Consider the following 13,931-nt stretch of genomic DNA (forward strand, 5'->3'; position numbering starts at 1 on the left):
TTGTATGATAAGAATAATCCTATGTAGTACTGATTCTGAACATTTTTGCCTCCTACACAACTAGATTCTATGCAAGTGCTTTCTCTCTTTACTTTCGTCTCTCCAACTGTCCCACTTTTGCGTCACAGGATGCCTTTGAATCCAAGTCCTTTCCCATTAAATTGTGAAATAAAATACACCTGGCGTTATCACATTTCCCCATTTTTGGTGGTAGCCTACTAATGTTACATCTAAGAGACTTATAATTGTACTTAATCCATGGATTCTGCAAACTTTTATCTCCTAGAATTGGCCAATCTCAAGGTTCTGATGTTCAGAATTATGAATGCTTCTTGTAACAACTGACCTGTAAAAGTGTCCTTGGGGCTTGAACCCATCTTTCATTTGTTCGCGTTAGAACTAGACATCAAGAAAACCCAACTGTGAAGCCTATTGCATGTTGGCAGTATTAAAGTAGTAATGACTTCAAATGTAATGCCCCTTTCTATTGACAGCAGTAATTAAACCAAACATTGAACAACAATAATATATGCTAATATTGAATTTCTTTTAGCACTTAAAACAATAATAATAAGGCAATATTCTGCAAATGAAAATAATGCTGATACAAAGTACAGCCAAAAACCCTTACATGTGTTGCACAACAAAGACAAAAACTGAAAAATAATTGAATAATTTATTCATGAATATACAACGTATATAAAGGAATTACAAGACGGTGTTCTAAAAAGAACGAACCGTTAAACTAAAGCTTCAACACGAAGCTAAAAAGCTTAAAACGCTAAATAAAGCTAACAAACTAAAAACTAAAAGGCTAACTATGTGTTCTTATAAAAGAAGCAATAGTTGCACTTAAAAGACTAAATGAACTAAAAAGCTAAATGACCTTTAATAAAGAACTAAATATAACTAACTAAAATATAATTAAATATTCTAATACCCTCCCTTAATGGTTAATGTATCAACTATGTACCCGATAGAAGACACTGCGGGTCTTTTGATCACAAACACAAGAACACTTTGCTATTGCGGAGACCCTCCCAGGATTTGCAAAGTGTTAATGACCAAGAATAGCTGATTCTGTCCGATTGATGTAACCTTCACACGTGAATTACAAAACTGTCACACGCGATTTATAGAATCAAAAAAATTTGAGACCACGATTTTGAGGAAAAATCGACAATCCCTCCAAAGAGCAACAAACATGATTTCAATAAAAACCGTAAAATTTGCTCCAACAACTCCAAAACAGACTGCAAGATACGATGGTTGCAGATGTTCGCCCCAACAAATCCAAGTGCGACCCAAAACTGAATGCAACAAAGCATGATTTGTATGGAAAAAACCGTCAAACCTTGAAACAGGAACTCTCCAAAAGAGAATTCATGATTTTTTAGGACAAAATCGAAAAACCCATAAAGCTAAGGTTACAAATCATTGTTTTTTGGGAAAAAAAAGGGTAAAACCCAGATAACCAAAATCCTACGTGAACTTCGCGAACTACAGATGCTTTTTGAGGAAAAAATAAAAAAAACCAACAAACAAGTTTTGAGTAAAAAATCGTGAAAACCTACGAACAATTTTTTCAGGAAAATTGTGGCAAAACGCTCAGACAATTTTTCAGGAAAAAATCATGAAAACCTAGGAACAAGATATTTGCTTATCACAAAGCATAGAAGATTGACTCCTCTTCAAAACACTCTGCAACATGAGCCTGCACCTGCTCCTGAGACCCTCCCTAGTTAGATTGCACAGATGCCAACAATTTCCTGTAATCTTTCTTCATATGGCCAAATTGATGATATTAGTTACACTGTACACTTTTATTCTTTGAAGACTACTGAGGTGGACCTTGTCCCTTCTGCTAGAATGATGCAGGAGCATCCTCGGTTCACAGCAATCTTGTATCAACCAAAAACATTTTCCTTTCTGTTTTGTTTGCAGTTTCAGTTTTCCTTTCTGTGTGTCCCAGTTTTGGCTCACCGGATCTTGTGGAGTTGGATTCTACTTAAAGACTTGATCATCTTTCTTGCTTCCAGACTGCATCTCATTTGGATCACTTACTGACAAGATATCACTACCGGTTTCCATGACAGTTTCTTGTTACTTGTTGTTCCTCTGTTACCGATTGCCTGAGACCTATTTTGGTGATCTATTAGAACCCATTCCGAAGCTTGCGGAGCCTTGAGCGTTGATCTCGATGTTTCTTGGTGTGTGGCCGACCTTGGTACGTTTCATCCTTTGGATTTTCCAGAGGAATCTCTTGGCAGAGGCCGACCTTGTTCATTTTGCACGTTAGGTCTTGTTCTTCTGGTTTTGATCCCTTTTGGGCCGATTGGATCCTTTGGATTGATATATATATTTGTAATCATGCTTTAGAATGTAATCAATTAGAATCAATCAGAGTATCATATAGATAGCTTGTGCCTAGAAGATAGATCTTTCGATTCCAGGTCCCGGTTGTGACCTATTCTACCAGGCATGTGTGCTGGTATGTTGTAACCTGGTTGTTACCAGTTGGATGTAATCAAATTTCATGCAATAAAACTATCTATTTTGCATTGCCTCCATCATATCTGTGTGTTTCCATTGTGTTTACTCTTGCTGATCGGTCTAGACTAATCTCCTTGAGGTCCCTCCTCACCGGTGATTGCTTCATAGAAGGATTGAGCTTTACCCTTATTTGTATCTGAGGCTTTAGCTGTGAAGGCCTATTCAGTGAACGAACTAGTGTTGCTTCCAAACTGTTGCTTCCATCGATCCTGCTGTAGAAGCTTGTTGCAGGGATCAGGAAACTCTAGATCAACACTAGTAGAAGAGATATTGAGCGTATCAATGAAATGCTCATAGGATCGAGGTAGGCTTTTCGGCCTATAGCTTCCAATTGGTCACAAATGTCTTTGATCTTCGTAAGATGTGCTTGGATAGATATCTTCTCATCCATCATGATAGAAAACAACATATTTTTCAGAAAGAAAGCTCGACTCTTGTCAGACGTTTTGATGCAGGAGCACCGGTGTAGTTCTTACTGGTTGAGTAGTTAGCAGTGGAATTGCTTGGAGATCGTGGCACGAAAAAATGAGACAAAAGAATATGATTTAAAAATCAGATTAGAAACAACTGCACAAAGAATTTGAAACCCTGGAACAGAATTGAGGCATGAATCCCAATGTGTGAATTTCGAGGTTTGCTGAAAACCCAGACATTAAAATTTCTTGTGAATTTAAAACCTGTAATTTTTCTTAAAAAAATCAGAAAAATAATAATCTACAGAAAATAATATTGATTTAAAAATAAAAAATCAGTAAAAAAAATAGATGATATTCTTTTGTTCAAAAAATCGTTAAAAAAAAGGGCTTAACCCTAGTTGCCACCATCGTTGGTTGCCAAAAAAAACATGGAGGTCCAAAACTGCCACCGAAAAACCCACAGAGATTTTTTTTATTGCGTGAATAAAGAGCGCTACTGAAAAAATGGCACAGGACATAGACTCTAGCACGAAGATGTGCAAAAAACACAGTTTTTGAGGTCGCGACACCAAGAAATTGCAGAAAAAAATGACAAAAAATCGTGTTGCGAAATCGAAGAAAACCCAACAAAAATCGCGGAAATAGCATGGACGCGGGCACCAAAAATTGCAGAAGGTCACACAGAAAAAATTGTGCGAAATAAATGCGTGTGCAGAGAGAAAAACGTGAAAATCGTGGCTCCCGAAAAACCCTCGATCTCAGAAAATCGCGCCAGAAACTCTCCTGCAAAAAAAATTTTGATTTTCACAACAACCTTGCAAAAAAAACGAAAAACCTAGCTTGCATTTTTCCAAACAAGTATTCCCATGGAAAGAAAAAAACTCTTAAAAAATTTCGCTAAAATAATTTCAATAGAATTATAAATTTTCTAAACATTTTAAATCATGCTCCGATACCATGAAAAATAATTGAATAATTTATTCATGAATATACAATGTATATAAAGGAATTACAAGATGGTGTCCTAAAAAGAATGAACCACTAAACTAAAGCTTCGACATGAAGCTAAAAAGTTTAAACGCTAAATAAAGCTAAAAAATTTAAAACTAAAAAGCTAACTATGCATTCTTATAAAAGAAGCAATAGTTGCACTTAAAGACTAAACAAACCAGAAAGCTAAATGACCATTAATAAAGAACTAAATATAACTGACAAAAATATAATTAAATATTCTAATAAAAACTGGACTGGCTGAATTTGTAATTTGCAACAGCAGCACCTCTTATGATTATAATATGAAAACTTATGATTAAATTAAGATGCAAGTAAATAGAATAGGGGTGTGGGAAACATATTGTAAAAGAAAAGATGTGAAAGTTCACTTTTAAATCTCTATTTCTTTATTTCTCTATTTAATTTGTCATGTTTTTTGCTGTATTCTTGTGTTTGCGTTGATTTGTTATTTTTGGAATGCAGGTTTTTGCTACCATTGTGTTCCGATGTGACACGGTATTGCTTTTAGGTCCAATTGGTTTACAACTTCTGTTGGTATGTAACTTTGGGCATTTATTGAATTGCAATTTTTTGTTTCTTAAGGAATTTCTCTGTATCTCAAGCTTTCTTCTACAAAATTCTTATTTTGATTTAAAATCATAACATTATATGTAGGCAAACGATACATATGGTAAAGTAGCATCTTCTTAGTTTGTATATTATTGGACAAAATATGCATATGTTTATTACTAAAGCCCTAGTCTTTTTAAATTGATGGTGCATGGGACAAACCATTAATAACATCATATTATGATCTAAATAGATCAATGAAAGTTAAGTTATTTTTGGATTAAGCTTCTCATTTTTAAAGGTCAATGTTGTTATTCTTATCATGGAATCATGGTTAAGTCATAGTTTAGTTTTGTAAAGAAATGAAATGCATTCTTTACTAAAATCAGGTTTAATTAATATAATAAGTAATACAATTCCATTAACCTGATTTACAGCTATAACATGTTATATGATAGAATTTGGAAACCTGGAAATGAAGAGGGAAAGCGCTTAGCTTATTTAGATAGTTGATAGGTAACTATTGAAAGATGTGATCATTTCTTTTGAATGGTAGATCAAAATTGCATGAGTTTGGATGTGTTGGAAGAAGAATGATGAAATTAGAGTTGGGTTGTTTTTAGAATTTGTGAGGTCAAATCTATGTTGTGGATTTGACTTTGATTTGTGAAAATGATCTTTGAGTGCAGAAATGACCTTTGATTGTAGATTTGACTTTGATGTTTGCAAAAGTTTTGTGCCTACAAAATAGAGACTCATTTGTATCGAGACTTGCAATATGAAAACTTGGCAGTTTTGTTGAACTTTGTTTGAGCTTGCTATGCAAGGATCTTTCCATTAGACAAGCTCCATGATCAGTTTAACAATTTGAGAAAGATTTGGAAGACAACAAGAACAAATGCAACAAATGCTGTCAATATTGGTAAAATGATGTGATGTGCGTATCACACACCCATCCCTATCATTGATAGGGGACCCTATCTCCGAGTTCTTCGCGTGGAAGATAGTCCAAGTCGAATGCCGCTAAGGCCAATTTCGGCCTCTAAGGCCATTTTGCAAGCATCAACTCCAAAATGTCTATTTCTCCCAAATAACTCCATTTGCCCGAAAATTCCATTCAAGAGTCAAAGTCTCACAAATGAACTGGTAAACCCCAAAATCAGTGAGTGAACGATCAGACCTGAGAGAACGTCTCAGTCGAAATACAAGGATAGCTTACAAATCGGCTTCGAGTGTCAAAATGCTAAGTTTACATTTGCTTTTTGAAAGTCGAAAACCATTAAAACTCTAAAAAATGGCCTACATGCTGAAAATGGAAGAAGGTGATAAAGAATCTAAATCTTGCAAAGTAACGTTTCGGGCTGAAATTCACAAAACTTCCTCATAGGCCGAAATGTGAAGTATCGCGTGATGAGGTAAGACATAAAAACTTCGCAAAAGGCTTCCTAAGCCCGAAATCGTGGAGGGGGAAGAAAATAAGAAAAAAAAACGTTAAACTTCAAACTTTTCAGAAACCCTCTGTAATGTCCCCACCTTTTTAGAATCTCATTGGAGTTCTTAGCCTTTACATTCTCCGAAGGCTAAGTGGAGAAATAAGGAGAAATTGATTAAATTAATTTCTTATTAAGTCATTAAATAAAATAAAATTAAAAAAGGTGACTTTATATTTAATTAATTTAATTAAAAGTGACTTAAGTGATTTATTTAAATATTTTAATGTTATTATAAAGTTATAAAGTAACTTTATAATAATAAAGTCACTTTAATATTATAATGTGTGAATATGTCTTTAATCCCACATTGGCCAAGAAAGTGTTCGAGCTCTCATAAGAAAGAATAAGAAGGGACTTAAGAGCTCATTTTATATCATCCATCCAGAGAATTGATATTTGTTTGTTATGAACTTGGGAGAAGAAGCCAAGGGTTTCTGATTCAGTCAGCCATTGGAGAGCGACAATTCTTCAGTGTTGCAACCATTTGAGGTGGTGAAATATCCACTACATTTGGCATTTCAGGAGAGCTTCATTCTGGAGTTCTATATGGGCTTTAAAAAGAAGGGAAGACATCTAGGGTATGCAGATTTTCGAATATATATTAATTGCAGACCTACAGTTTCATTTGGCAGCCATTAAAAATCAGAATTGAAGCAATCATTTCAAAATATAATTGCTGCTACAGTACTCGCGCTACAATAAACGCTACAGTACCGCCGTACGGACTGCTACAGTGCCGCGTGAATAGTGCCGCCGTACGGATTGCTACATTACCGCGTGAACAGTAATTTTTTCAAAAAAATTAAAATTTGCAGTTGGCAGATTTTTTTCAACTACTGGGACAGCAAAAATCAGGTTTTTTATCTTAAATTGTAATGAATTTGTTTTCCAGGCATACTGGGCATAAAACAGAACAAACATTCCCTTGATAGTTTCGTAAATTAATTCCAGCAGTAATATTATTGTTCCAGTATTATTTTAAGCATAGGAGTTTATTCAAGTATTGTTTCATTGCTCATTATTACCAAAAAAAAACACAAAAAAAATCTATAAACATTCAAAAACCAAAACAAATTCAAATCTATTGCATTCAAAAGAAACAGTCAGCAGAGGAGAGCCAAGTTGGGTTCTTACATTGGTATCAGAGCTAAATCCTGCCATCCTGAGGGTTTAGCAATCACATGCAGCCGCCTGAGGTTGGCTCTCACAGATATTACACTCGCAGGCGAGCTTTGTTTGACAGGGAACAAGAATTTGACAGGCAGCCGGGCACCATGGGTGACAGGCAAGGGGGTAGCCCACCCAGAGGCGATAGGAATGAGGAGCAAGAAACAAGGGAATTTTTCAGAGTAATGGCTACAGGACAGCAGCAGATGGCTCAGGCCTTGCAGGCACTCACCACCATGATTGAGCGCATGAACCCACAAGACAGACAGAATCAGGAGCAAGGGGATAACAGGAGTGCAGTGGGGTCACCTAGAGCTCAGAGGACTCATTCCAGGACAGCAAACAGGCCTACACGTCCTACCTTCATTAGAGATGAGCCTGAGGTAGCACCTACAGGAGAACCAGGAGAGGAGATGTTCGCAGATATCCTCATGGCTGCGAATGACGAATGGGATTTATTAACTCCACAGGTACGAGAGAGGATGACATTCGAGAGGTTTGTAAATCAGAGGAGAGAGCATTACAGGTCACTCAGATAGGATAGGAGGCCTAGAGGTCAAAATAGTGAGCTGCATAGAGTTACAGGCAAGCTTACTATGCCTACATTTGATGGGAGTGGTAAGATGACAGCTCAAGCTTGGATTCATAAGCTTGACACATTTTTGGCACTGAGGCCAATGACAGAGATTGAAGCTATCAAATACGCCACTTTGCATTTGGAGGGAGTAGCACATGATTGGTGGTACCATGGTTTGGTAACACTTCAACATAATCAGGTGACAGAGTACCAGGACTTCGTGGATAGGTTGGTTGAAAGGTTTGACAAGAAAGATCCAGAGGTTTACTTCCGGGACTTAGCACAGCTAAAACAAACAGGCAACTTGGAGTATTTCATTGATGAATTTCAGCGGTTGGCAGTCATGGTGCCAAACATTTCAGAGCGTAGATTGATAGTTCTTTTCATTGAGGGCCTATCCGAACCACTGAGAGGTTGGATAAAGGCATTTGATCCTATTTCTTTACAGGAAGCTATGAAAAAGGCAAGAAGTATGGAACATGCAGTCCCAACAAACAAATTTCAGTCCAAAGGAGCATCTTCTAGTAAGGATAACAAACCATTTTATAAAAAACCAGAGAGGACTGATTTTAAAAATGATTCTAAAGATAAAACTCCAGCACCTTTTGACAGGGAAACATTAAATGATTTGAGGAAGAAAAAATTATGTTTCTACTGTAAAGGACCCTATGATGCAAACCATGATTGTCCTCTTAGACCAAAGGGCAAAGCTAACAGAGCTATGTGGGCATACTATGAGGAATCAGAATCAGATAACTCAGACCAGCAGTCTGATATAGAGGAAATAGATGGTGAAAAAGAGGAAGATAAGGCTGAAAACTTGTCTAAAATGGAGTCCAATGATGGGGAAGGAGATGGGCAACTTAGGGAAGCTCGTCTCACAAGTATGAGGCAAGAAGGGTCATTCCGGATGAGAGGAGTGCTTGCTGGACAGCGAGTCATAACTTTGGTTGATACAGGTGCCACTCATAATTTCATTGATGCTAGGATGGTGGAGAAGCGTGGCATACAAACAGAGGAGTTTGGGGGAATTAGAGTGAGGGTAGCTGATGGCTATGTCCTCAAATGTGATCGTAAGATCACTGGACTCCCATTGAAAGTTAATAATTATGACTTTAAGGCAGATTTCTATGTTGTGCCTATGGGAGATACAGATATAGTCCTTGGGATGAGTTGGTTGCATGATATTGGGGAGTTCACTCTTAACCTCAAGGAGATGGAGATGAGGTTTAAAGTGAATGGGAAGACACATATTCTTAAGGCAATCAGGGACAGTGATCTCAGGATGGTTTCTTTCCGGAGGATGGCTAGATTGATTCGACATGATCAGGTAGAGTGGGCAGCAGAGTGCATGTTGATGCCATCACAGGAGGGACAACAGAAGATTGAATATCCTCCTGATATTCAGGAGCTTAGAGTTAAACACTCTAAGGTGTTCAGTGACATTCCACCAGATAGACCACCAGACAGGGGTATTGAGCACATCATTGAGTTAGAGGAGGGGGCTAAACCCATCATGATTACACCTTACAGGCATCCGAAGAGGTTGAAGGATGAAATTGAGAAAACCGTAAAGGAGTTACTTGCTATGGGCCACATTAGACCAAGTAAGTCTCCTTTCGCTTCTTCAGTGGTCTTAGTGAAGAAGAAGGATGGGACATTGAGGATGTGCATTGATTACAGGGTGCTTAATAGGAAGACAATTAAAAACAGGTACCCCATTCCTAGGATTGATGAGTTGATAGATGAGCTTCATGGAGCTTGCTTCTTCTCAAAGATAGATTTGAGATCAGGTTATCACCAGATCAGAGTTAGAGAGCAGGACATTGAGAAGACAGCCTTTAGATGTCATTGTGGCCATTTTGAGTTTGTAGTTATGCCATTTGGGCTAACTAATGCACCTGCTACTTTTCAGGCAACAATGAATCGGGTTTTCCATCCTCAGTTGAGGAAATTTGTACTTGTCTTCTTCAATGATATCTTGGTGTACAGTAGATCTTGGGAGGAGCACTTGGTTCACCTTGACACGGTGTTGGATATATTGGGCAGAGAGTCCTTGTATGCAAAGGAGTCAAAGTGTGATTTGGGCATGACAGAGTTGTTGTACTTGGGTCACATCATCAGTGCAGAGGGCGTACGCATGGATCCTGAAAAGATTCGTGCCATTGTGGAGTGGCCTTCACCGGTGAACCTTACACAGTTGAGGGGCTTTTTGGGATTATGTGGTTTCTACAGGAGGTTTGTGGATGGATATTCTAGGCATGCAGCACCCTTGACAGATTTGATGAGAAAGGGAGCTTTCTTGTGGACTCCTGAGGCACAGGAGTGTTTTGAGAAATTTAAGGAGTTGATGACTTCTTGTCCAGTGTTAGCATTACCAGATTTCAGCAAACCTTTTGAGCTACACTGTGATGCTTCCGGGGAGGGCATTGGAGCGGTGCTTATGCAGGAGAAGCACCCTATTGCTTATGAGAGTAGGAAATTGAGAGGGCCAGAGCGGAGCTTCAGCATTTATGATAAGGAGATGTTAGCCATTATGCATGCTTTGGCTAAATTCAGGCAATATTTGGTAGGTAGCAAATTTTGTATCAAAACCGACCATAATAGCCTAAAATACTTTTTGGGGCAGCGAGATCTCAATGATAGGCAGCAGAAGTGGGTGAGCAAGTTACAGTCCTATGACTTTGACATTACATATTTTAAGGGGACACAGAATGTAGTTGCTGATGCCTTATCACGTCGGCCCCATTTGAGCTTATTGACAGACATATCGGAGGATTGGAGACAATTGATCCTTGCAGAGTATGCAAAGGATACTTGGGCAGCTAGATTCATAGATGGGACTATTCAGGACAGCAGATACACCCTTGTGAATGAGCTCATCATTTACAAAGGGCGAATATTTTTGGTTCCAGGATCAGTAGTGAGGAGGATGGTTCTGAAATCTTTTCATGATTCACCTATGGCAGGACATCCTGGTTTCTACAAGACATACCGGCAGATTAGAGAGCGCTTCACATGGAAAGGGCTCAAAGCAGAGGTACTTCAGTATGTTAGGGAGTGTCCCACCTGCCAGCAGAATAAGCAAGAACACTCCTATCCAGCCGGTTTACTTCAGCCACTTCCGATTCCTGATAGGAAGTGGGAGTGTTTGTCTATGGACTTCATCACAGGACTGCCTAGAGCCCAAGGCAGGGACTGCATATATGTGGTTGTGGATCGCCTTACGAAGTTTGCACACTTCTTTCCAATCACTGCTACATACACTGCTACACAGGTGGCAGAGTTGTTCTTCAAGGAGATATTCAGATTACATTGCTTACCTCGGAGCATTGTGAGTGACAGGGACAGCAGGTTTATGAGTCACTTTTGGCAGGAGCTATTCAGGTTGTGTGCGACAGAGCTCACTCCGACTACTAGCTACCACCCTCAGACAGATGGTCAGACAGAGATAGTGAACAAATGGGTGGAGGGATATCTCAGAAATTATATAGCAGGGCTACAGAAGGCATGGGTAAAGTGGATTTATCTCTGTGAGTATTGCTACAATACCACTTATCACATGTCTATTCAGATGTCACCCTTTATGGCCCTATATGGGTATGAGGCCCCCAATTTTATGGATCTGCTTTTTGAGTGACAGTAGAGTGCCCAGTGCAGGTGATTTGTTACAGGAGAGTCAAGATTTTGTTAAGACTCTCAAGGATAATATAACTAAGGCACAGAATCAGCAGAAGCAGTATGCAGATCAGAAGAGGACTGAGCGGACTTTTGAGGTTGGAGATATGGTGTATCTTATGTTGCAACCTTACCGTCAATCCACTCTCAAGAAGAGTGGTGCCGAGAAACTTAAGCCACGATACTATGGTCCATTTAGGATTATCAGGAAAGTGGGAGAGGTGGCTTATGAGTTAGATTTACCGGCAGAGAGCAAGGTGCACAACGTTTTTCATGTGTCACGCCTCAAGAAGGCGCTAGGACATCATATTGTGCCTTCTACAGTACTACCACCCCTGGATGATGAGGGAAAACTTGTTTTGATACCGGAGGCTATCATTGATTTCAGAGAAAGGAACTTGAGGAGACATAACATCCGGGAATATTTGGTGAAGTGGAAGGATTTGCCAGTAGAGGATGCTACTTGGGAGAATGAGGAGATTTTGCAGCATCCGGAGTTGAAGTTGCTTGAGGACAAGCAATTTCAGGAAGGGCGGACTGTAATGTCCCCACCTTTTTAGCATCTCATTGGAGTTCTTAGCCTTTACATTCTCCGAAGGCTAAGTGGAGAAATAAGGAGAAATTGATTAAATTAATTTCTTATTAAGTCATTAAATAAAATAAAATTAAAAAAGGTGACTTTATATTTAATTAATTTAATTAAAAGTGACTTAAGTGATTTATTTAAATATTTTAATGTTATTATAAAGTTATAAAGTAACTTTATAATAATAAAGTCACTTTAATATTATAATGTGTGAATATGTCTTTAATCCCACATTGGCCAAGAAAGTGTTCGAGCTCTCATAAGAAAGAATAAGAAGGGACTTAAGAGCTCATTTTATATCATCCATCCAGAGAATTGATATTTGTTTGTTATGAACTTGGGAGAAGAAGCCAAGGGTTTCTGATTCAGTCAGCCATTGGAGAGCGACAATTCTTCAGTGTTGCAACCATTTGAGGTGGTGAAATATCCACTAAATTTGGCATTTCAGGAGAGCTTCATTCTGGAGTTCTATTTGGGCTTTAAAAAGAAGGGAAGACATCTAGGGTATGCAGATTTTCGAATATATATTAATTGCAGACCTACAGTTTCATTTGGCAGCCATTAAAAATCAGAATTGAAGCAATCATTTCAAAATACAATTGCTGCTACAGTACCCGCGCTACAATAAACGCTACAGTACCGCCGTACGGACTGCTACAGTGCCGCGTGAATAGTGCCGCCGTACGGATTGCTACAGTACCGCGTGAACAGTAATTTTTCAAAAAAATTAAAATTTGCAGTTGGCAGATTTTTTTCAACTACTGGGACAGCAAAAATCAGGTTTTTTATCTTACATTGTAATGAATTTGTTTTCCAGGCATATTGGCCATAAAACAGAACAAACATTCCCTTGATAGTTTCGTAAATTAATTCCAGCAGTAATATTATTGTTCCAGTATTATTTTAAGCATAGGAGTTTATTCAAGTATTGTTTCATTGCTCATTATTACCAAAAAAAAACACAAAAAAAATCTATAAACATTCAAAAACCAAAACAAATTCAAATCTATTGCATTCAAAAGAAACAGTCAGCAGAGGAGAGCCAAGTTGGGTTCTTACACCCTCCTCAGCCCGAAATCACTAAAATAAAATCTCGCAAACTACCTTTCATACCGAAAACCACGACTTTCAAAATGGCTCAGAGAGCCGAAAATAGAAAATAAGCAAAACTCGCGAAATTGGCATTTAGGCCAAAAATTCCTACAACTCACGAAATATCATTTCCGATCGAAAGTTAAAAGGTAAGCTTGCGAAAATTGGTAAGGCGTTTTAAAATGGAACTTTTCAAAAGGGCCTTTTAGCCTGAAATTGGAAAATGAAGTAAAGCGTTAAAACATAAAACTTTCCAAAAGGCATTCCAAGCCGAAAATCGCTAATGAATGGAAAGGCGTTTTTCAAAAAGTTTGCAAAAGTGGGTTTTTGCCCGAAAATGGAGAATGATGTAAAAAGGCGTTATTTTTTAAAAACTTTCAAAAGTGCCTTCCAGGCCGAAAATCGCAAATATGAGGGAAAGCGTCATTCTTTCCAACCTTTTGAAAATGGCATTTTGACTCGAAGATCGCAAAAAATGAATGGAAGGGCATTTTAACTTAAAACGTTTCAAAGTGACACAATTAGATAAATCACGAAGGTAAAGGTGAAACTTATAAAATAAAATCTCGTGCCGTTTGGTGTAAATACCCAAATTCGGCTAAAGAGACAAAACATTTAAAAGAAGTAAATCTTTCGCAGTTCACCTTTCAGGCCTAATTTTCATCTAAGTTAGAGAGCGAATTAGGACGAGGATCTGATTTCACGTTCGAAGGGATGAAGACATTTAAAGATACATCTCACAAAGACCTTCTTGAGCCAGATGTCGTAAATAAAATTTAATGTTTGTTAAATTAAATTGATTAATT

At 38.0% G+C, this 13,931-nt stretch overlaps 1 protein-coding gene across 3 annotated transcripts in view; it reads left to right on the top strand.

Moving 5' to 3' along the window:
• Positions 1-13,931, top strand: part of LOC131036644 (dol-P-Man:Man(7)GlcNAc(2)-PP-Dol alpha-1,6-mannosyltransferase) — a 229,051-nt gene that overhangs the window by 104,070 nt on the left and 111,050 nt on the right. For all 3 annotated transcript variants that reach the window (XR_009104127.2, XM_057968579.2, XM_057968580.2), the window contains one exon: positions 4,446-4,517. Coding sequence is in view for 2 of the 3 variants with exons in the window: in XM_057968579.2 (XP_057824562.1) it covers positions 4,446-4,517 (72 nt within the window). In the remaining variant the exon portion in view is untranslated. The remainder of the gene's footprint in view (positions 1-4,445; positions 4,518-13,931) is intronic.

This window comes from Cryptomeria japonica, chromosome 1 (genome assembly GCF_030272615.1).
Source record: "Cryptomeria japonica chromosome 1, Sugi_1.0, whole genome shotgun sequence".
NCBI classification, from domain to species: domain Eukaryota; kingdom Viridiplantae; phylum Streptophyta; class Pinopsida; order Cupressales; family Cupressaceae; genus Cryptomeria; species Cryptomeria japonica.